This window comes from Eutrigla gurnardus (genome assembly GCF_963514095.1).
Source record: "Eutrigla gurnardus genome assembly, chromosome: 16".
NCBI lineage: Eukaryota > Metazoa > Chordata > Actinopteri > Perciformes > Triglidae > Eutrigla > Eutrigla gurnardus.
In genome coordinates, this window is record NC_139927.1 from 19,948,482 (window position 1) to 19,969,874 (window position 21,393).

The 21,393-nt window shown below is 41.3% G+C and overlaps 2 protein-coding genes across 3 annotated transcripts in view; one reads left to right on the forward strand and one right to left on the reverse strand.

Annotated features, from left to right (window-relative positions):
* Positions 1-21,393, forward strand: part of xrn2 (5'-3' exoribonuclease 2) — a 239,777-nt gene that overhangs the window by 153,463 nt on the left and 64,921 nt on the right. The window lies entirely within an intron of this gene.
* LOC311027181 (serine/threonine-protein kinase D3-like) overlaps positions 530-21,393 on the reverse strand; it is a 42,061-nt gene continuing 21,197 nt past the window's right edge. Inside the window, exons 4-19 of one of the 2 annotated variants that reach the window (XM_084031060.1) lie at positions 19,961-20,092; positions 16,621-16,778; positions 12,839-13,028; positions 12,643-12,720; positions 12,124-12,289; positions 11,698-11,821; positions 10,764-10,841; positions 8,420-8,696; positions 6,204-6,256; positions 5,308-5,380; positions 5,074-5,180; positions 4,217-4,378; positions 3,749-3,847; positions 3,405-3,672; positions 2,633-2,718; positions 530-2,251 (exon numbers count right to left, since the gene is read on the reverse strand). In XM_084031060.1, the coding sequence (XP_083887186.1) occupies positions 2,078-2,251; positions 2,633-2,718; positions 3,405-3,672; positions 3,749-3,847; positions 4,217-4,378; positions 5,074-5,180; positions 5,308-5,380; positions 6,204-6,256; positions 8,420-8,696; positions 10,764-10,841; positions 11,698-11,821; positions 12,124-12,289; positions 12,643-12,720; positions 12,839-13,028; positions 16,621-16,778; positions 19,961-20,092 (2,225 nt within the window). In that variant the 3' untranslated portion in view covers positions 530-2,077. Of the gene's footprint in view, positions 2,252-2,632; positions 2,719-3,404; positions 3,673-3,748; positions 3,848-4,216; positions 4,379-5,073; positions 5,181-5,307; positions 5,381-6,203; positions 6,257-8,419; positions 8,697-10,763; positions 10,842-11,697; positions 11,822-12,123; positions 12,290-12,642; positions 12,721-12,838; positions 13,032-16,620; positions 16,779-19,960; positions 20,093-21,393 lie in introns of both variants that reach the window. The other variant, XM_084031059.1, reaches the window with a different exon arrangement.

Genomic DNA, 21,393 nt, shown 5'->3' on the forward strand with positions numbered 1-21,393 from the left:
AGGTCATCCCCTCCCTCCCGGCTTTGCGGTCGCTCAGCTGCCTGCCATCCTCCGTCCACATCTTGAAGCTGTTAGCTGAGATCACAGTTGTGCAGCAGCCATTCACAACAAGCTTGCCGCTCCTCCGGTAGCAATTAAAGGATTTGGTTACATGTGTGGGGGGTCGCCGCTGCCAAAGCAAGCAACCGTCCCTCCAGAGGAGCAGCGGAGCGAGGCGATCGTGTTCAGGATTGGTAATTAAATGATCGCTTCCAAACATCCTGCTGCGGATCGTTATCAGCTTTTGACGGCTCGTGTGTGGAGGATTTTATTATTAAAACGCCTCCAACTGTAGATGTTTAAAAGGTTTCTCACCTTGAAAGTGTCCCCAAGGTTTGGGTTGTGCCTTTAAATCTGAAATGAGTTTGGGATTAGACACAATTTAAATCAATTCTTATGATATGAATGCTTCAAAGGCAACCTGGTGATGTCTGACAGTCCAGACGTTACAGCAATATAAGAGCATCGGTTCAATAACTAGGCTGTAGAGTGAGATTTTCCCAAAGTAAACCATTTAATATTTTCCCCATCAAAAATCATCCACATGAGACAAAACATTTCTTGCAAAAATATAAAATGTGTGAAATAAATTCTCAGGCTGGAGTCGAATCAGGATCACTAACGCTCGGCAGAAGGACAATGAAATACAATAGCAGCTCGGTTCTCAGCTCGTCCTCATCCATGAAGTTTGCAAAACTCTGCAAAAGTAGAATAATAATGGAGAAGAATCTTGGTCATCTCAGTTCAGTTTTATGAGTCCTGAGTCTTAAAAAAAATCCTGTAATAATAATAAAAACAAAAACTTTGAAATAGAGTAAACAATCCACCAATTCAGTCAAACCCTCTGAAACCAACGACGGAAAGTAACAAAGTTATCAGGTTGCACTGAAACGCTAAATGTTTACAAGTTAAAACTCAACTTTTTCATGGGATTGTTTACATGAAAACAGGCTAAATGCTAAATGTTACATTCTTGTAGCTGGTTAACAATTAGGTGGCTAATATTGAGCATTTTAACAACCATTCCTATGCTAGGTAGGTTAGCTGGGACAGAAGTATGCAGTTAGCTTCAGAAGCTAATCGAGGAGGCTACTTGTTGAACTTGGAGGCAAGGTAAGTTTGAAATAATTTATTTAGGATTTAAATGTTTGTAAAGTTTTGAAAAGCTCACATTTAGCATGTTAGCATGGTAAGGTTAGCGTGCGACAATGCCAGGTCATTTTACCAAAACATCTGATAGTTGTTGTGTATGTAAACACGCTACCTGTTCTGTTGTGTAACATTAGCATTCAGCGTGCAAAGAGTTGAGCCTCAGATGTCCTAAATAGGCCACCGTACAAAGAATAATCCACTTTGATTTTGGTTACAATGTGCCGTTTTCTCCTACACCACCTGCAGGGCAAACTTTACAATTATTGCTTCACTAGCAGAGGATAATGATTCAGTTTTCATTCATCCAATAATTTAATCTTCTCGTATTGCAGATCACGAAGACGGTCACTATTGCAGATGAACAAACCAAACGTTATCAGTGAAATTCTCCTTTTTAAAATAGTTTCCCAATAGTGCAAAGACATCCCAACAATGAACAAGAAGAAAAATTAACATTATATTCAGAACATAATCCAGACATGTTTGTTTCTTCTGAGTGAGCGTCACATAGAAACTGCACAGCTTCAACAGATCTAGAAAGTAACCGTGACATCATACAAATCTGCTGTAAGCTGAAAAGGTCCTGGATTAGTTTTTTAATAGAAGCCCTTCTGCAGCTCGACTGGCAACGACGTTTTACTGTATGTTGAATTTTTGGGAATAAAAGTCCCTCCAGCTTTTGGCTCTCAGGATGTGTCGTTATGGCTTGTAGAAAACGCAGTGAAATAGGAAAAATGTTCAAATAGAAATTCTCTGGACCTGAATTATCGTCACAGTGTCGTCACACAGCTGCCTGAGCGCCGCCTCCTGGCTGTCAACGAACACAGCACGCCGTCTAGGGGAGCGTTTGCTTCCTTGTGGAAAGTGTTTCACCCGGCGGGTGCCACTAGGGGTCCTCGTCCATGTCGTCCAGGTTGGGCGACATGATGAAGTGTTTGGGGCAGTGCAGGCCTTGCTCGTCAGCGTGCTCCTCCCAGCGGGCGTCGTCGCTCTCGTGGGTGATGTAGCGCTCGCCTCGACGCGTCTCGAACTCCCTGAGGTCCAGCCAGGTCTGGTAGTCCTGCAGGAGCACCAACAACAACAACATTTAAACCCAGCAACCCGGTTTAGAAAGTATGTCCTCTTTCATTACTGAGAGCTAGTTGCAGCATGGACGTATGAACATATTCTATTATTATTATACTTTTGGTGATTTCACATGACAGACTTCTGTATTCGTTTCAACATTTGAATGACGATGTGACGACTCTCACAGTCTTGATGAAGCAGATCAGCTGACTTACAACTCTTACTACTGTGGAGGTGATTTCCCAAACTTAAGGGGAGTACTTGGACTCAAACTGGAAGTTTTAGTTGTCTGAAAGCTGTCTTCCCCTCTGACTCCTCCCCGTCCTGCTCAGTGATCCCTGAGGTGTGTCCAAGTAAAGAGCAGTTTGCTCACCTGCAGCCAGGGGTGGCTCAGCGACTTGTCCACGCTGTAGCGCTTCCTCATCTTCACCTGCAGCAGGTTATTTATGAGATCTGTGGCTGTGAGGAAGAACAAACACTCAGAGTCAAAATCGGCTTTGGATCTGGTGTTACTGGACGGTAACAGCTTCACTTTCAAGATAAAACACATTCTAATGATGAGAGAAGATGAAAATGGTCAACTTGCAGCTGTTAAATGTGTTAGCTGCATGTTGTTTAGGTTACATATTAAGCTTTTACAGACTTTGTTCCCTGGTAGATGGTTTACACTTATTTAAAACTATTCAATTCAAGGTCTGAAACCACATCAGCATCCAACAAATGCAGGACAATATATTTATCAGTTTAAAGGACAACTTCTACATAAAGAGTTACACTGGTCCTCAAATATACTTGCAATTATTTAAGGCTAAAACTTTTTAGTTTGTTAGTTTCATTATTGTCATCTGCAGATTTTCTTCTTGATTAATAGTTTTGGCTATAAAATGTCCTTATTTAAAACTGAGACAACAAGGAAATCACAATTGAGGATTGATTTTAGAATTTTTGCTTTAAAAAATGGCTTAGCCGATGAATGGTTCATCGAAGCAGTTGCCACTAAAATAATAGATTAATCTTTTACTGGTTGCAGCTCTACATTTATGAGCCAGATGTTGAGTTTGTTTCTGTGACTTGGAACTTATAATTCCAGCTGTGGTACGACGCCGCTGAAAACCACGTCTCTTTAGAAGACCAGACTTCCTCACCATGCTCGGAGATCTCCTTCCAGGGGTTGGACGGGTACATGAAGGCAGCGTTCTGGATCTGATCGTTGATGTCCTCGTCCTCGTTGAAGGGGAACGTCCCACTCAGGCTGACGTAGACGATGACGCCGACCGACCACATGTCCAGAGAGCGGTTGTAGCCTTTGCTGCGAAGCACCTCGGGCGCCAGATAGGCCGGCGTGCCGACCACGGAGCGACGGAACGACTTCTCCCCGATGATACGAGCAAAGCCGAAGTCGCAGAGCTTCACCTGGAGGACAAGAGGAGGTGAATGTTCCTCTGGACGTTTTAAAGCGCCGGAAAGAGACATGTGGAGTGGTTCTAACCTGAGGGAAGGGTTCTGCGGAGGCCAGGAGAACGTTCTCAGGCTTCAGATCACAGTGGACGATGTTCTTGAAGTGAAGATGTCTGAGGGCCACCAGGATCTATGGACACAAGACATATGAGCTGATTAAACACTCAAGCAGGAAATGTGTAGAAATGTGAAAGACATCAGTCAGAATTTGAAAAGACAGACACAAATAAGGACCAAAAGTGAGCTTTCTCTAAAAATGGTCAACTTCCTCCTGAACGTTGCATCAAAATGAGTTTCTGTATCTCATCTGCACCCCATGTTATAACGCATCAGAGAAAAACACTGGAGCTGCAACGATGGATCAATAATCAATGAGTCGAACAACAGATTCATTCATGATTCATTCATTCAAATGACTTTCTGAGCTCTTAGGAACCTTAGGATGAATCAATTAGCAGCAGATGAAGAAACAAATGATTGGGAGCCATGCATGACTGACCTGCGTGACCAGGAACTTGGTGAGGCGTTCAGGCAGCCGGCTCTTCTCGCTGGATAAAATCATCTCCAGCATGTCGCCATGAAGCTTCTCCATGACGACGAAGACCTGCTCGGGCGTCTCGAACATGCACTCCAGGTTAACGATCCCCGGGTGGTGCAGGTTCTGTCGGCAACAGGATGGCAGAATTAAAACTAGGACAATGAACTACAGCGCCCCCTGGATGTAGCATCTGGAATAGAATAGTCATACTACATGTCTGTTAGTGACGGTTGGGTTTTCATGAACTTAGAATGAGTCCTTTACATCTACATGGGGAGCCGGACCTCTTCTTGGAGTCCGCTGTGTTGCAAAACCAAGTTTCTACAGTATCCCAGAATACAAACCAAATACTGGCTCTAGAGAGCCTTTTGCTTTTTTAGGTTACAACTTTGAGTTCATTCAGACATATTTTAGGAGAAGTTTAAAGTCAAGGTGAAATGAAAAATGCCTTTGTAACCCGTTTACATCACATCCCTGGTCATACAATAATCACTTTCTCCAGATTTCTATATCAAAATCCAATATTCTTTTCCTCCTGGTAAACAAAATATCAGCTAGTACCAACTAATACTATCATGTCACCCATCCATCAAACAATCTACAACTTTAAAATCCCTCCCAACACGACGTTCCCCTCCTGTTTCACTCTGAAATCCGTAACCATATGGAAGCTAGATAAGCTTGAAAAACTGTGTCACTTTGACTTTAAGCTGCTAAAAGTCCTAAAGTCCAAAGCCTAAGAGCTCGTTTCTGCTTTGACAGATTTGATACCACTTTATTCTACATTGTGTTGAGCTGCTACAGTGGACGTGTCGTACCTGGAGAATGGCCACCTCGTTCCTCAGCTGGCTCTCCTGCTTGGTGGGAAACCTCATTTTGTCGATGATTTTGATCGCCACGTCTCTGCCCGTCTTCCTGTGTTTACCTGCAGAGGGAAACACTTAGTTCTCTAATGATAGACTTTAGAGGGAGGAACGTAGAATCAGCAGGAATAAAGGGAAACACCATAGTGATTTTCAGACAGGACGATGATGAATGTTTGAACTGCTCACCTCCGTAGACGATCCCGAACTGTCCGGAGCCGAGGACCTCGTCAGCAAAGATCTGATACACTGAACTGATATCCTGAACAACAGAGAGGTCACACAGGTTTTCACATGTCGTTGAACTGGAAACCAGTCAATACATTTTTAAATGTTAGCGACAACCAATAAGCTCTGGGACAAATACAGTAGAATATAAAAAATATATTTTGTGTATAAACAGACAAACTGTGTACTGTGTGTATTTTTTTTAAAGAATCATTTTATTTATATTTAAATCAACATTTTTTAATATATATATATATATACAGAGTGAGTGAATTTAAATAACCTGCTGGATTTAACTGTTTAACATTTTGTGAAATATGCCTTTTATCTAGTTTCTGATATGAGTTTTTATGTTTACGTTGATGAAAAAATGTGATCTCGTCTTAGATAAGATATATACACAGATGGAATAAAATGGCTGCCACGGGTAAAAACATTTGTACAACACTCTGTGTGTCCACCGGACGGTAAAGCATCATCAGGTCATCATGGACAGAGTGAGTACCGCATCGATCAGTTCTCTACCAACAGAGTTCATAACATGATTGTTGAAATGAAACCGTGTGGTGGTGAGGTGAGGGCATTTAGTCTTCCATGATGAGACTATGAACACATGAACACGGGATCCCGTCTACACAACAAGATGCTCAGATGGGAGGAAGATGGTGACCGGTCAGTGGGTTATTTTGTTTCTTTGTTGTTCACAATGTAGCATTTTCAGGGAAATATGTGGTGAGTATCATCACTGGAGTCAAGTTGGTACATGAAGGAATAAATACACATTCTTAGCCGCATTAGCAGATGGGAAATAACTCTTATCTTTAATACTTCTCGGATGTTAATCGTCTTTTACTTACCACATTTTCTTGTATCTGGGAGTTGGACACTGATATGCTGATAGAGACTTCCTCTGAGGAGACATAAGAAAAACAACACAGTATAATAATGTAAAGTAAAATCCCCGTGCCTTACTGCCCAGACATGTGGGGTTTTATTATTCTAACCTCCTAATCATTAAAGTCTCATTTCCTACGTTTCCTTGATTGTTAAAGGGAGAGACGTGGAAGAGGATTTGTTTGTTCAACACATGATGAAAGAGCCCCGAGGACGTTTCCGGCTGCGATAACGACCTCAAATCATTTTCCAGATTTGACAAAAATTAAAGCCTCTATTTCCCGTCTCTGTATTTAAGGACGTGAGCACATAAAGGGTGCACGCTGTGTTAATTGAGGCTGACATTAAAAAGCCGAGGGCGCCGTCTGTTGAGAGGAAACCTGCAGTCGCTGCGAGTGACTTTCCACTGATGAGCTGATATTGATTTCAGATCGCTGGCCAGGGGTTTGATCAGGTCAGCCCTCCCAGTCTGCTGTGGGTCATCAGTTAGATCGTCATCCAGAGACTTTATGTAACTTCATCGACAGACATATAAACTGTGGTAGACCAGTTCTGTAGTCAGACTGTTCATTCTTAAATAGCCTTTATTGGCATCAATAGGAAAGACGATTACTGACTATTTTATATATGTTATATTTGAGTCTCATGCCTCAGTGTAACGAATGGAGATAACTTAGCATAAAGACTGGAAACTGGGAAATCCAAAAATCCACCTACCAGCACCTCGTAAACTCACAAATTAACTTGTAAATTGTTTGATTAATTTGTACAAAATCAGAAATGTAAAAAGACTTTGGACGAAGCCTGGATAGCAGTTTCCCCCGCTTCCTTTATTTAATGCTAAACTAAGATAACGTTGACTCCAGCTCACGCTTAGAGAACAAGTAAATAAGCATATTTCCCAAAACGTTAAACTGTCCCTTTAAAACACTCCCATCACTGGAGGGATTTTATTGTGAAACATCATCAGGAAGTGTTTAGTTTCATTCAGATTACAAAGATTTTTGTCACTTCATTTAGTTCTGCTCAGCTTTCCAAACGCCAGGAGATGTTTACTTCTATCATGATAGTTTATTTTGGGGTCCCTTCTTGTGATTCGTTGGTAATTCTGTCTCTAAACATCAGAGTTTCCTGGAAGAGGCTTGAACACAGCGTTAGTGTTTGCATGTCTCTGCTGTTAGATCACTATTCCCAGAGTTTACATTCATTGACACCATGGATCCTGTAAAAGAGCCTCAGTGTGCTTGATAATGCAGTTTAATATTTGCCTGTTTTTTAATTCCTGTGTTTGTTTTGTTATGTTACTGTTTTTATGTATTATCATTACAGTGATACAAGGCCACTGTTTGTCATTGAGATGATTAAAAAAAAACCTTGTTACATCATCTGTCCATTAACTTATTGATGTCTGTAATTTCATTACTAAACAAAACATCTATTTTAGGAAAGAAACCGAAGCTTGACATTAATTACTCAACAGGTGGAAAACACAGCTGACTGCTTCCGCTAAAGCACAACTATTTGATAGTCCCCGGTCCATTTAGGTATTTAGTGCAGGAGATCTCATTTTGGGATTAAACCTAAAACTCTTATTTTCAGACAAAAAGACATTTTAACCTGAGATGAATCAGAGCGTTAAATCCTCTGAAATCTCTTCAATCATGTTAAAATGTGTGTGTGTGTGTGTGTGTGTGTGTGAGTGTGTGTGTGTGTGTGTGTGTGTGTGTGTGTGTGAGTGTGTGAAGGTGGTGTGGTTGTTGTCAGTACAGTCATCTCCTAAAACAACATTTGCTCTTCACAGACGAATTCATTAAAACATAACGGATTCTAACCTGAAATTCATGTAGATTTTAAAGATGTAAGTATTTGGGAGGAGCCAATGGGCTTGGAGCTGAGAGCCACAGACAGGAAGTCAGAGCATTTGACAGACTATACTTTGTTCTTTTTGTCATACCTAATGGCCTCTCCATTGGGTATTATCAATATAATTCCAATGATTTGAAGGAACTCCTATCTGATGGAGAATCAGCAGCGTATGACCCCCTTAAACTGTAAACGGCACCGATCCATTTCATTTTGGTGAAGATGTTTAATAAAATGCACGTTGAGCCTTTTCTATTGTTATGTTTTGTTATATTTATGCCGCCCACTACAGTGTCTGTTTGTGGACGGTACTCACTGTGGTCCTTCCCATGGCCGGGCCCAACGCTGACGCTGGCCTTGGGCGTGACGGGCATCATCGCCTGTCGGATAGCCTTCTCCCAACTCTGGCCCACGTCCCGGCCCACGCCAGTCGCCACCAGGACAGGGTTGTGGTGCAGGCCGCCATTGTCCTCCCCGACATAGTACACCATGTTGCCGGTGATCACCTCGAAGCAGTGAGGGTTGCTGCCCTGGGGCAGGCTGCCGAAGTCCTGCGCCGGCTCCACCTGGAGAATCTCCGACAAGGGGATCTCCTGTAGTTTGTTAGGACGAATAGAAAATCAAATAGAACATTTAGATTCAAACCCCATAAATCATCAAAAGATGTTCCTCTTGTTGGACGTACCTGCACTTTCAGCTTAGAAACCCACGCCTCTGCCCTTGTGAAACATCCACTCTCTTTACATTCTTTACTTTGTACTTACAACCAATAAGAAGCATCAACATGGTCGTCCACTGTTTCAACTGGTTGCTCTCGCCATCCTAACACCTCTCCTCTCTCTGCTCAACTGCGAGAATCTCTTTGGATTTCAGTATTTGAAACTTCCCTTCCTTCCTTTTCTGGCAGAGTGCAGGAAAGAAAAAAAACCTCCACCCCTCCAAAAAGCCTGAACGCTGCCAGATCAAACATATAAAGGAGAGCGATCGGCCCAGTGGTATCTTCATGGCCCTCAGTGTCAGCTGAACGTTTTGTGTTATGCCAAGTTCACCTCCCCTCCTCCTCACCCGCAAACCACACACTCTGATCAGCATCTATTCATCCTGCCGCGCTGATTAAAAGGCAGGACGTGCCTCAGCCGCTTTGGGCACGAGGCAGAGTGGCAGCGAGCCAGAGAGACGGGAGGGAGGCTGCCAGAGGTCCCAAAGCCCACCACAAATCTCCCCCGCTTCTGCCTCACCACGCTCTCGCTTTCTCTTCAAAGGAGGGCTTCTGCAGTGCTTTGTGGTGAAGGTCAACAGGTCGCGTCAGATAGGAGATGAAAGGGGAAGGAGTAGGAGAGGCACATGACAGAATGAAAAGAGCCGCCGCTGTATGGAAATCACATGCGATCATTTCATATTTCAAGTAAACAAATATTCCTTCTTGGAAATTCCAAAAAGTTGGATAATTTTTGTGGATAGTGCAGATTAAAAAAATAATTATATCCGTTTAAATGTACACTACATTGAGAATATTTTCCGTGCTTCACCTTGCTGTCAGAAAGCCTTTTCGGACGTGGAACTGACGCCGTTATCCATGTTCTTTTCAAAGTCACAAGACTCCATTGACAAAAACAGTCATTTTAACACAGGAGTTGCTGGTGTACCGCTGTCTCGATCGCTAGTTAGTTAGTGTTATTGTGGGACTTTAGTGTTTTAACAGATACGCTGACTTTGGATAAGTTCCTCACTCAACCATCCCTTCAAACTATCTAAACTATTGCTTTAACTTTATGTTTAATCCTTATTTCACATCACACCATGGACATCAAAAATCAGGGTTTCTGCACTTACGTGATGTTTACTGTGTAGGACTAATACAATGAAAAAAGCTGCAGAACAGCTCCTAAATGGAACCTGGGATGACGTTTTCTTTGTAAATCAAAATAAATGTTTTCCTCTCAAATCTTAAAAATCACTTCTGCTCGCATCACCATGCTCCAAGAATGTATAAAACTAGTGGACCTAGTCATCGTGACATCACCCGGTAGTTTGTGGTCTACGGGTTTGAAGCCTCAAGTTCAGCATTTTGTCCTTCGCAATCTTGGATTTTGGCAACCAGTGAAGGAAGTGACCATATTTGGACCATGAAGGAGGGACGGGTGGATCTGAAGAACACAAGCGACAGAGCGACACCCCGAGCAGCAACCTTACTGGATCTGGATCCATCTGGTTTCTGATGAAGCTGTTAATACATTTAGCTTCATAATTCAAGTCAACTTAACAGTTAAGTGTTAGGCTCATTTTGTCACTGACTTCCATACATCAGACTTCTTTTTACTACCAGAGGAGTTGCCCCCTGCTGGCCAGTAGAGAGAGGTTGCTGAGTGAAAATGTTATTTTGTAGTCTGTCGTCAGGTGTATCAAACATCATACGTGGTTTGGAATGTTGATCAACTATGAGATTTAAGAATCTCTCATATTATTCTATTGTAAATATACTTTAGTGGAAGGTCACATCCTGAGCTGAATAATTACAGTGACTGATGTGGTTATAACTAGACGGTGATGTGTGTTATTGTCTGATGGATGCTAGTGTACAGTATGAACCTGACTCCCTCCGGTCTCTTCACGTTGCTTTGTTTGGCTGAAACCAGATCTGAGCCAACCGGGTCTCCTACCTTGTAATACTTGGCTCCGCTTTCATTCTGAAACAGAGTAAGACTCTTGCTCTCCAGCCTCCAGTAATGTCTCTTCCTCTGGAAAGACAAAAAAAGTTTATCAGGATAAAAACTCAATATGCATATGATGGATTTAAATGAACTTCAACTTTCTGAAGACTCTATGGTGAAAAGTGCATTTTCTCAAGTACTGTACTTCAGTACAATTTTGAGATACTTGAGTAAATATTGAAGTATGATAGATGAACACAGAAGACTCCCTTATATAACACAGATACGATGGGTACATGTTCTTTCACATCTTTACAGTTGGATTGAATTTCATGAAATCCATTCGTTGAATGACTGGAAGGTAGTTGTGCTTGTTAGTAGTGAGGTCTGCTTGCCAGGCAACCAGACGCATGTGTGAGAATGTTTTATTTGCTCTGGCAGATGCCTCCTCAGCTTTGGACAGATGAGCGGCCTGAGAAGTGCCGGGCCAATCACATAATTTATCTAATGTGAGGCGCGTTGGAGACGACGACCATAAAGAGGAGCTGCAGCTGCATGCTGACTGTCTGTTAAAGTCGCGTCAGTATTGAACAAACTAGATGGTGATAAATGAGCAATAAGATGCAGCTTTTCTTGGGTAGAAAGTTTTGTTTGTCGTATTTCTGATTGACAACAGTTGAATATACCAACTTGTAACATGGACCTCATTCTTTACCTGAACTTCGCTTCCATACCAGCTGTTTAGGGGGGAAATGACTTTTTCACGTGGCTGACAAAGGTTTGGAATAATTCATTACCTTCAATAAATAGAATAATCATATAAAAATATATATTTTGTGTTCACTTAAGTGTGACAAATATGCAAAAAATGAAAAAGAAATCAGGAAGGGGGCAGATACTATTTGACAGCACTGTTTACTATATGTTGTGCATCTCTCCTCACCATGTTGTCGCTGCTGGTGTAGTGGACCATCCAGCCCTCTTTAACCACTGTGGAGCTTTTCCTCTTGGTGTGTTTGATGGACTGAACCACTCGCATCAGAGGGATGTTGCTGCTGGTGCACGGGCTGCATGTGAGACAGACAGACAGACACAAAGACATTTGTTGAATTACAATAACTCAAAATGAATAAAAAAGCATGTTTCTGACTAAAATGGACAATAAGAAATGATTGTAAGTATATTTATAATATATAAGTTTCACAAAGCTGGGCACCAGGTTAAAGGGTTGAAGCTGGCATTGGCATATAAAAGTTTCCAGTTTCCACTGTTAATCATTGTCCATCACCACAACGTGAGTCACGTCAGTCTGGCTATGTGATCGGAGGATCGTGGGAAATCCAGAGGCTCTGTTGTGAACCAGCGTCACCTGATGGCTCTGAGTGTCTCTTCGTCCTTCTCGCTGTCCATGCAGGGACCCTCGATGAAGAAGAGCTTGTCATCCTGCTCGTCCATGCTGTGACCGCCGTCGCTGTTGGCGTCAGAGTTGTCCACCTCCATCGTTGCCTCGGAGTCCAGACTGGGACTGGCTGGTTCTGCAGGAACACACAACAAGTCTGAGTACAGAACCTCTAATTAACAGACTTGAGAGATTTTATCAAAATGAAGACTTTTCTCAAGATTTCATGAAGCTGCAGTTCCTTAAATGGCCAGCAGGTGATGTCTACACAAAAAACCCCTCTGAAAACGGCATTGAACAGGAAAATCTCCATATTATCTCCAGAAATAACGATAATGATGAAATAATAATGGAATTTATTCAATAAAAGTGCTTTCCAACCAAACAACAGCCAAGAAAATAAAAATAAAACACAGTAAACATAATAAACAAAAAATCAGTCAAGTCAATTACAGTGAGGACAATAGGTGTGTGTACAGAGTAACTCACCTCCGTTAAAGTCGACCTCGCCGAGGCAGTCTCGAGGTACTTTGGCCGCACATCTCTTATGGCAGTTAAATTTACAATCTAAAGTAGAAGAGATTAAAAAATAAAAAACATTTTTTTTATCCATTTTATGCCCAGTGGATACAAAACTGATTCCTAATAATATTTTAAATAATTCAGGGATTCATTTCTTCATCACCTTTGCACTGCATGCCCTGGCGGAAGAGGCCCTTCAGCAGTCGTTTGCAGAACTGGCACATGGTGGGACGAGTGTAGGTGTGGACGGAGAAGGTGTGAGGGACTTTGACCCGACCAAGGACCATCTTCTCCATCCAGATGGGACGGCCGCTCAGCAGGGAGTTACGTTTCCCGGCACCCAGAAGGGGGCGCTGCTTCCAACCGGGAGGGAGGGAGGGAGGGAGGGTAAGTCTATTTAATTTGCGTTCAGAAGTTCAAATGGAAACAAACACATTTTGAACTAACACTCGGAAAGCTCAAACCACCGCCAAGGCCAGTCTGCTCCAAAGTTTTAGTGAGTCTTGGTCCATGCTATAACCTTCGAACAAGTTTAATGAAACAGGCCGGTAGTTTTTGCGTAATCCTGTAGACAAACCGAACCTAAAACGACTTGGTAGAGTATTCAACATGATATCAGGTGCATGAAAAGAAAAGAAAAGTCCAAATATCAACTCCAACTTCAAACCTGCGTTGAATTAGGAAAAGTCACATGTTGAATATCAGCTGATAAAGATGAAAACATTTTAATTCTACTTATAATAAATTGTCTTGTTTAAAGCAGAGTTTTTCATGGTGTGGATGCTCTTTTCTGTACAGTACCTCAAACATATTTTGTCATTTCTCTATTACAATTTATTACTGTCTGATTTCCTGACATGCACATGCAAATACTCATGTAAAAGCTAAAACTGGCTCTGATGACAGTTATTCATTTTTTCGTTTTGTCAAAAGACTATTGAAATTGAATTACAATGATAAAAATTCAATTTAGGTCAGTTGAGAGTATTGAAAATCATCAGAAAATATTTAAAACGTTTGCCAATTAAATTTAAGAATTGTTAACACCTTTCATGGCTTCTTTTTCTTTAGAGAAGTGATTCAATGTGTTTTTTTAGACTTTTCACGACCTGCAGATTCATGATATGTTTTTTCCCCTATGCAAACCTTTTTCTTCCCCCTTCGACTTTACATCTCCAGAAGGGAAACGAAGGGAACAATCAGGGTTCAGGAGGTTTTTCTGAGACATCTCATTTGGAGAATTGTTCCCTCGTTGTGTAAAGTCGAGCACAGATGAAATCTTTTCTATCCACTAGAACAATAGCCGTCCTTGTGCAACGTGCAGCTTATAGACTGCAGTCCTCGTAAGAGCAGGAAGCATGTGACACAATGGGCCTGAATTAGTACAGAACAGTAAACCCACCTTCTCACATCACGTCGCCTGATTAGTCTGAATTATCTATAAAGAGCTTTCGACACTTGAGGTGTAATAATATGTGAGCAGAAACTTGGACCACAGTATCAAGTAAACCTGACAAGTGACTTGTACATACAGTATGTACTTGTACATACTGTATGTACAAGTACATACTATGTCAGAAGGGAAAAATTGAATTACTTCACTGCTGCCTGAACATTTCGACACATAGATTTCCTAAAAACAAACACACATTTCCCACTTCTGCTGGAAATCCTCTGATCCATACATTTGCTCTTTAACTTGAAATGAGTTTATTATAACCAATAACTCATCTTGCTTCTTTCTGTCATTTGAAGTTTGATGTACAAGCAGACTCATTTTCACCTTTGGTTTTTTAGGTATATAGTTAGTATAACAGTATAAAGTATTGCGGCGTAGGGGTAATCTAAAAGATTTACGAGAATAAGATTTTAGATTTTAGCACTCTACTGCTAATGTCTACGGGGTGATTTGAGGTGAGTAACTCCATGCAAAAACACATATTCATGTCGTTTTGCTACACTATTTGAGCTAAACGAGCGCTGTCGTGTCTCGTACGGACCCAACCTGTGTTGCATAGGTATTGGAATTGTTTTCTGAGACCCAGGAAGCAGATAAAACTTGCCCCTATGGGTTAGCATTGGAGCGAGTCTGGAAGGCTGCCAGGCAGGTACAGATCTCGGGCTAGGCAACGTCAATTTTTGTCGGAATTTTTGCTTCTAATAAGTCGGGATGATTCTGGGGACAACGACAATGGGGTCAAAAATGACTGGATTTCTCCTTTTATAGTTTGTAGCCAATAATAGTGGTCAGACTTTAAAACATCGACACGTAAAACCCAAACTATCATAAGTAACCAGGTTAAACTCTGTCTTCTTCAGCAGACTGAAGTCATGTTAGTGAGAAACAGTGTGATGAACCCGATAAACGTGTGTGAGTCACTTTGTGCACTGGTTTGAACGGAATGGAAAAACCAGTGGTCTGCCTCCAGCCATCAGTGTGTGTGTGTGTGTGTGTGAGTGTGTGTGTGTGTGTGTGTGTGTGTGTGTGTGTGTGAAACAGAGGGGTTAACTACTGGAAATGGCTCATTGGTTGCACAACATGGATCTGCCAGTGTGGAAAGTGTGTGTGTGTGTGTGTGTGAGTGAGTGTGTGTGTATCATTCATTATTTGTTCACATCATTTGTCAATCTCTAAACGGACTTTCACTTCACTATGGATGAACTCCAGCCACACACTACTGAACCTGTTTAGGGCTGCCTATCTCAGCATGCAGTTGGGCAAGGCAGGGTACATTCTGACACACATACAGTCTAAACAAGACATCCATTCACACACTCACTCAACAATCACACCTACGGGCAAAATGAGAGTTTCCGGTTCACCTGACCTCCATGTTTGGACTGTGGGAGGAAGCCGGAGCAGCCAGAGGAAACCCAGACAACAGGAAAACATGCAAACTGCACACCGAGCAGCAGCAGTGGAATGTAACTAGTACTAACTAAGTACATTCTCTCACGTATTGTACTAAGTACTTGTGGTATTGTGGTTGTAGCTCCTAAACTTTGGACCATTGTACTTAACATCTCGGGACACAAGACCCATGTTTCTTTATTATTTTTGTGTCTTTCATGTTTTTAGCTGTTGTTTTGTCCTTTACTTGCCATTTTGTATTTTATTGTGAAGCACTTCTACTCTTCTAAGTTTAGTTAGAAATCAATATCATTATTATTACTTGAGTATTAAAATTGTATACAACGTTATACTTTGACTCCACTACAGTTATTTATGAGCTGTAGTTATTGTAGTGCAGATTGAAATATTCAAAACCAGTGACCTGTGATATACAATGCATTATTAGACCGTAAATTAAGCCACCTAGAACTGTATAAAAGGAGTACAATCAGCTCTACCTCAATCAGCTACAATATCATAAATGTCAATGCACGAATAATAATAATTATCCAATTGTATTAACATATACTGACAGAGCCAACTTTGACGTGTAATGAGTACTTTGCTGACAATACTTTTGTACTTTTAGATATGTTTTATGATGCAGGACTTGTACTTACTCCAGAAAAAGGTGTGCATTTTTATTTATGGAACATTTTAAAGGATGGTAATTAATCACTGAATGTTAATATTTCCTGATTTTAATCATAATTTTAGTTTAGACTGTATTTTATTGGGAAAAGAAAGAAGGACTTATTGCTTATATTGAATTAAAAAAGAAAAATACAGTTTTCTTAAAGTTGAAAAAAATTGAAATAGTATCATGTCGGTATTGGGAAAAAGTCAGTCAACAGTAGAGCTCGAAGGAACTGTGTATAAGTATAACATCATTATAACTAAGTATAAAATAAGTATACCATTATGTTGTAAATATATGAATGTATCTGCTGTGTATTCCTGATCTTGTTTGAACTGATTGAACCTGAAAACTAACAATGTGGTCTTCATCAGCCTGACTGATGAGTCAGATTGATGTGATGGAGTAGACCCACCTCCTCCTGTGCCGTCGGGGCGAGCTCAGTGGAAGGCGGACGAGCGACCGACATGACGGCGCCCGGCAGTGAGACGTTGGACAGCCGTCTCTTCTTGACCCCGCTGCAGTTGTTTGGGATCTTGAACGCACACCGTTTGTGGTAGTTCAGCCCACATCCTGAGGAGGAGAAAAACATTTGAACGGTTATGTCATTGCATTTTTCCTCCTGTTGCTTGGCTTTTGGTTCGTGCTGTAATGTGATTATTCAATCCCCCTGCGGGTCGGTGAGTGCAAACTGCAGCTAAACTTTAACTGTGCAGTAGTGCAGAACCCGGAGTGAACAAAAGTTCCAAATAGTTCGGGCTTCACTTTGAGACTTGCGTGCTAGCTGCTCTGTGAGGTTGTAGTTTTATCTGCCTGAAAGTATCTTAAAGCTGCAGAACATAACAAAAACAATCACAAGTTCCTTTTTTTACATTTGATGTGTGTATGGAGGAAACAAACCTGACCGCTTTAGACGTGTTGGTGTATATTTTTAACCTTTGGACAGATTCAGGCTCACCGTTTCCCCCTATGTCCAGTCTTATGCTAAGCTAAGCTAAGCTAATTAACTCTCAGCTCTAGTTCCATACTCTAGTTTCAGACTCGTTTGAGCCAAACATTTCCAATCATTCTAGTGTTATTGTTGGAAAGTTCAAAAGTCAAATTTACTGAAACAAGATGGATATAATCATTTACAAAATCCACATGATTTTATCCAATGAAATATTCTGCTTCAATCCATAGTTGCTGCTTTCAAAAACATTTTCACTGCAGTTAAAAGTGTGTTTGCTCTCGCATCCCAAAGATGCACCTTTATTCAGGTATACGAGGAGGTCCAGCAGCAAACTAACGAAACTGATGATCTTTATTCATTAAATAACATACATTTCTACATTTAATCTGATTTATCACATTCAAATTGAGAATTTTGCTTGAGCATTTTTGTTTTAGGTTCATATCTTATTTTATAACCGCATATTTCGAAGCTTCATCCAAAATACTCAATCACAATATGTTAGTTAGAAGTGTTTAATTGGACGCTAAATTAGTCGAGTAACTTTTTTGTCAGTGCTGGCCCAGATACTGGTGTGTATGTGATAACCCAGCACAATGTCAGAAAACAACTTCAACATCTATTTGAATAGAGAGAGAACTTTAATGCGTGCAAGATGAAATGCTCATTCATGCAGGAGGCTCAATACAAAAGGGACCAGGACCAAGAACTGAACCACATACCTTGTATCTGTGGGACAAGCATAAACCACAGCCAAATTGTCCTTTTCTAAATGCAGGTATATGAATTTTAAGAACTCAGGATGTGGTTTACATTTAAAACTGTGATTTACACAGACAACAAAAGTCGTCTTCTTCTTCTCAAGGGTGTCTTATCCATCACTCCCATCAGCCAGAGAGGAGGGAGAGTCTTTAGCCGTTTCAACTTTCAACCACGTTATACAAGTGAAAGCAGTTTTTTTGTGCTGACATCAACATCAAGCGTCTCTTTTCTCTGCTTGGCATCACTACAGTTGAGGATCGCTCTGAGGTTTCTGAACGCCAAGATCAGGACTTGAAAGATGTGAAAAATACTTGCAGGAAGTCGATGAAGACATCCTGCTGTACAGTCGCTGCAGCTTTCATGCTTGAAAGTGTGTGTGTGTGTGTGTGTGTGTGTGTGTGTGTGTGTGTGTGTGTGTGTGTGTGTGTGTGTGTGTGTGTGTGTGGCAGAAATCCAACAATGAGAAGTCGCTGCACACATCAGTGGAAATAAAAACGAATTAAATCTAATGAAACAATCATGACATGAAGCTGAATGAGTCCACGAAGATGAACTTTCTCTCTCTCAGCGGGATGGAGGTCAGAACAGTCAAGTTTTATATGTCTAAAAATCAATTATCAGTTAATTCATCATCACACATTTCACCAAGCAACGGTTACTCAGGGACAATCACATGCAGCTTACACTCTGTTATACTCATTAAAACGGATTTCTCTTACATCACCACACTGGCAGCACGAATCGCTTCCTCTCGTAAAGCTTAATTGACAGGAAGCTCGTCTGAATTGTTTTGAATACCCAGACATCCTGACAATCCACATCTGACCTTATTTATATGTCATTTAAGTATATTTGTTTGTGTCGCTGCCAAGGAGCTTTCAGGTGATGTCAGTTCATATCTTAAAGTTGTTTTCCGTAACATTTTCATCTATTTAATTGTCTTTTAAGTAACTATCTATCAAAGAGTGAGTTAAAACAATGGTGGTTGATCATGTGACCCACCAATGAAAGTGATTGTACTTCCTGTCTGTGGCAACATTCCTGTGCAAAATTCGCCTGCAGTTACATCTACCGCCAAAGAGGCAGATAGAAGCAACGTCTTGGTATTAGTAGTTTTAATTATGTAGTGTATGCTTATTAGCACAGGTGTTATGAATAACAATCATAATTCCTTCACAAGTATCCATTTATTCTTGCTGTGAATACATCTCCTTCAACTGTATTTATTCAAGTTTCTCCCCAGAAACTACTTTTTAGTTTTTTTCACTTTAACGTTCTTCTCACCCAATACTCATTTTTAATAAATGGAGCTTGAACGCCTCATATTGTAATTGATACAACCTCCATTAACGTTAGCTAATAACTAGCGCTCCTGCTGTTGATTATTGGTCTCACACACCATCGCCAACATGTTTAATTTGTTTCAGTGGCGTGTTGCCCGCCTGAACAACCCCATGTCCTGACCAGTGAAGAAGTGGGGGGTGGAGCCACACTCAACACATGCATGTAGTAGTTTGTCCCTCCACTGCGACTGGCAACAACAACAAAAAGTGGATTTTTACTAAAAAATCAGTCTCTACCGATCGGTGGCTGATCAATGGGGCCTCCCTAGTCCTGACTGCATTAGATGAGTGGACGTTGCGGGTCACCAGTCGTGTAGAAGAGGAGCAGAGGATTCTTCAAGGTGTATTCAAACAAGGTAGAAGTCAAACCTTTCCTTGTGCAGTGAAAACTTTTCAGTGTCAATACACTCTACAGGATAGATCCAATTATGTTCAACCACATCAACCTGATCAGCAGCTTGGTACCACAATAAGAGCTGTACATGCTGAAACACTGAAATCACAGTCCACTCACATAAACCAAAACCATCTCAACTCAACTTCACATCTCATTTTATGTGCCTCCAATGCTTCAAATGAACATTCATTTGCAGGTGTGAACCACAGCAGCACACAGTCACCACAACATGACTAACCTGAAATTACACAGCGGAGCTGAAGCCCCAGCACCCCGTGGCACCTTGTTACCACATTCTTACCTTCACACTTGAGGCCTTGTCTGACGAGCCCCCACAGCATCTCCCCACAGTCATCGCAGAAGGCCGGCGCCTTGTAGGAGTGAACATACAGGGCATGAGGTCGGATCTGAAAATCCTCAGCTGTGGCCAGAGCTGAAATAAGCAAATACAGAGCAGTCAAACAAGAAGCAACAACATGGGGAGTTTCCCATCCTGCAACTGGTTTGGATCTTCTGTTCATTTTGGTTTTGGTTGTATAAAACCATGACACCCTTGGGGCCAATCTCCACGTCTGAAAAGGGAATCCAAGCAGTGATTCCAAGAAGTGCCTTAAACCGGCAGTATTTATATAAAATATTATCATTTTATATCTGGCCATCAGGGGGCAAATCCTTTGGTTGCAAAAATAAGTCTGATTGTATAGAAGTCTATGAGAAAATGACCCTATTTCTCACATTTATTACATCAGTAAACTTTGTAAACATAAGTTTAGTTCGTCGTTATTTTTAAGTCTTCTTTAATACAGTAAATATTTAGTAAATTAGGTCTATTTAGAGTCAAATGGCCATAAAGCAGAGGATACATCTTTAACTAGCAGGTCAGCAGGATTTATCCTCTGGGGACCATGAATGTCTGTTGAAAAAGTCATGCCAATCCATGCCGACACAGTCGAATCATGATAAATATCTCAGCTACTCATCTAGCCTGTTGACCCCTCTGTGATAAAGAGATGACCTCATGATATGTTGGTGTCCTGTTCAAGCCGAAGAATGATCGGTATGCTTCTTCTCACAAATTTAAATTTTACTCTCATTCAACTGTATCAATCAAAATGTTGCTGCACATTCTACAATCAGATTGATTGATTAAAGCTAACATTTACATACCTCTTAATACTACTACAATGTAATGTTTGTATTGCCTGTGGGAAAACTATGGGACTCAGTGCCAAAACTATCCAAAGCTTGTTTCCTCTTTGATGCCAGTTCTCCGATGCATCTTCCAGTCTGTCATCTGAGGACTAGAAGATGCCTACACTGTTCCACTTTTTTTAGTTTTGCAGCAGCAGCAGGGGGAGGAAGTGGTCATGGGTTTTAACCCGGTGCGGTTAGGGTTCCGACTTCACCTCCTTCCTCCCATGTAATGTAAACCTGCCGCTGCTCTGCGTCTGGGTGTTCGGCTGTTAAGGTGTCAGTTTTAGTTTTTACAGCCCAACCTGTCGACACAACGCAGGAAATTACAATCCTATACATAATATTGTGGTTACAGCATGCCGGGTGACCCAGGGCGACACCACCGTGGAGGAAACAAGATCTGAGGCGACATCAGCGCTCGCACTCAGAGGGGGGTTAACAAGAGAGCTGGAGGAGGAGAGGAAGCAAGCAAAAAACATGCTATAAAAAATAAATATATTTTTATGAGCTGTAAAATGTTACTCCCTGGAGAGACTCCAG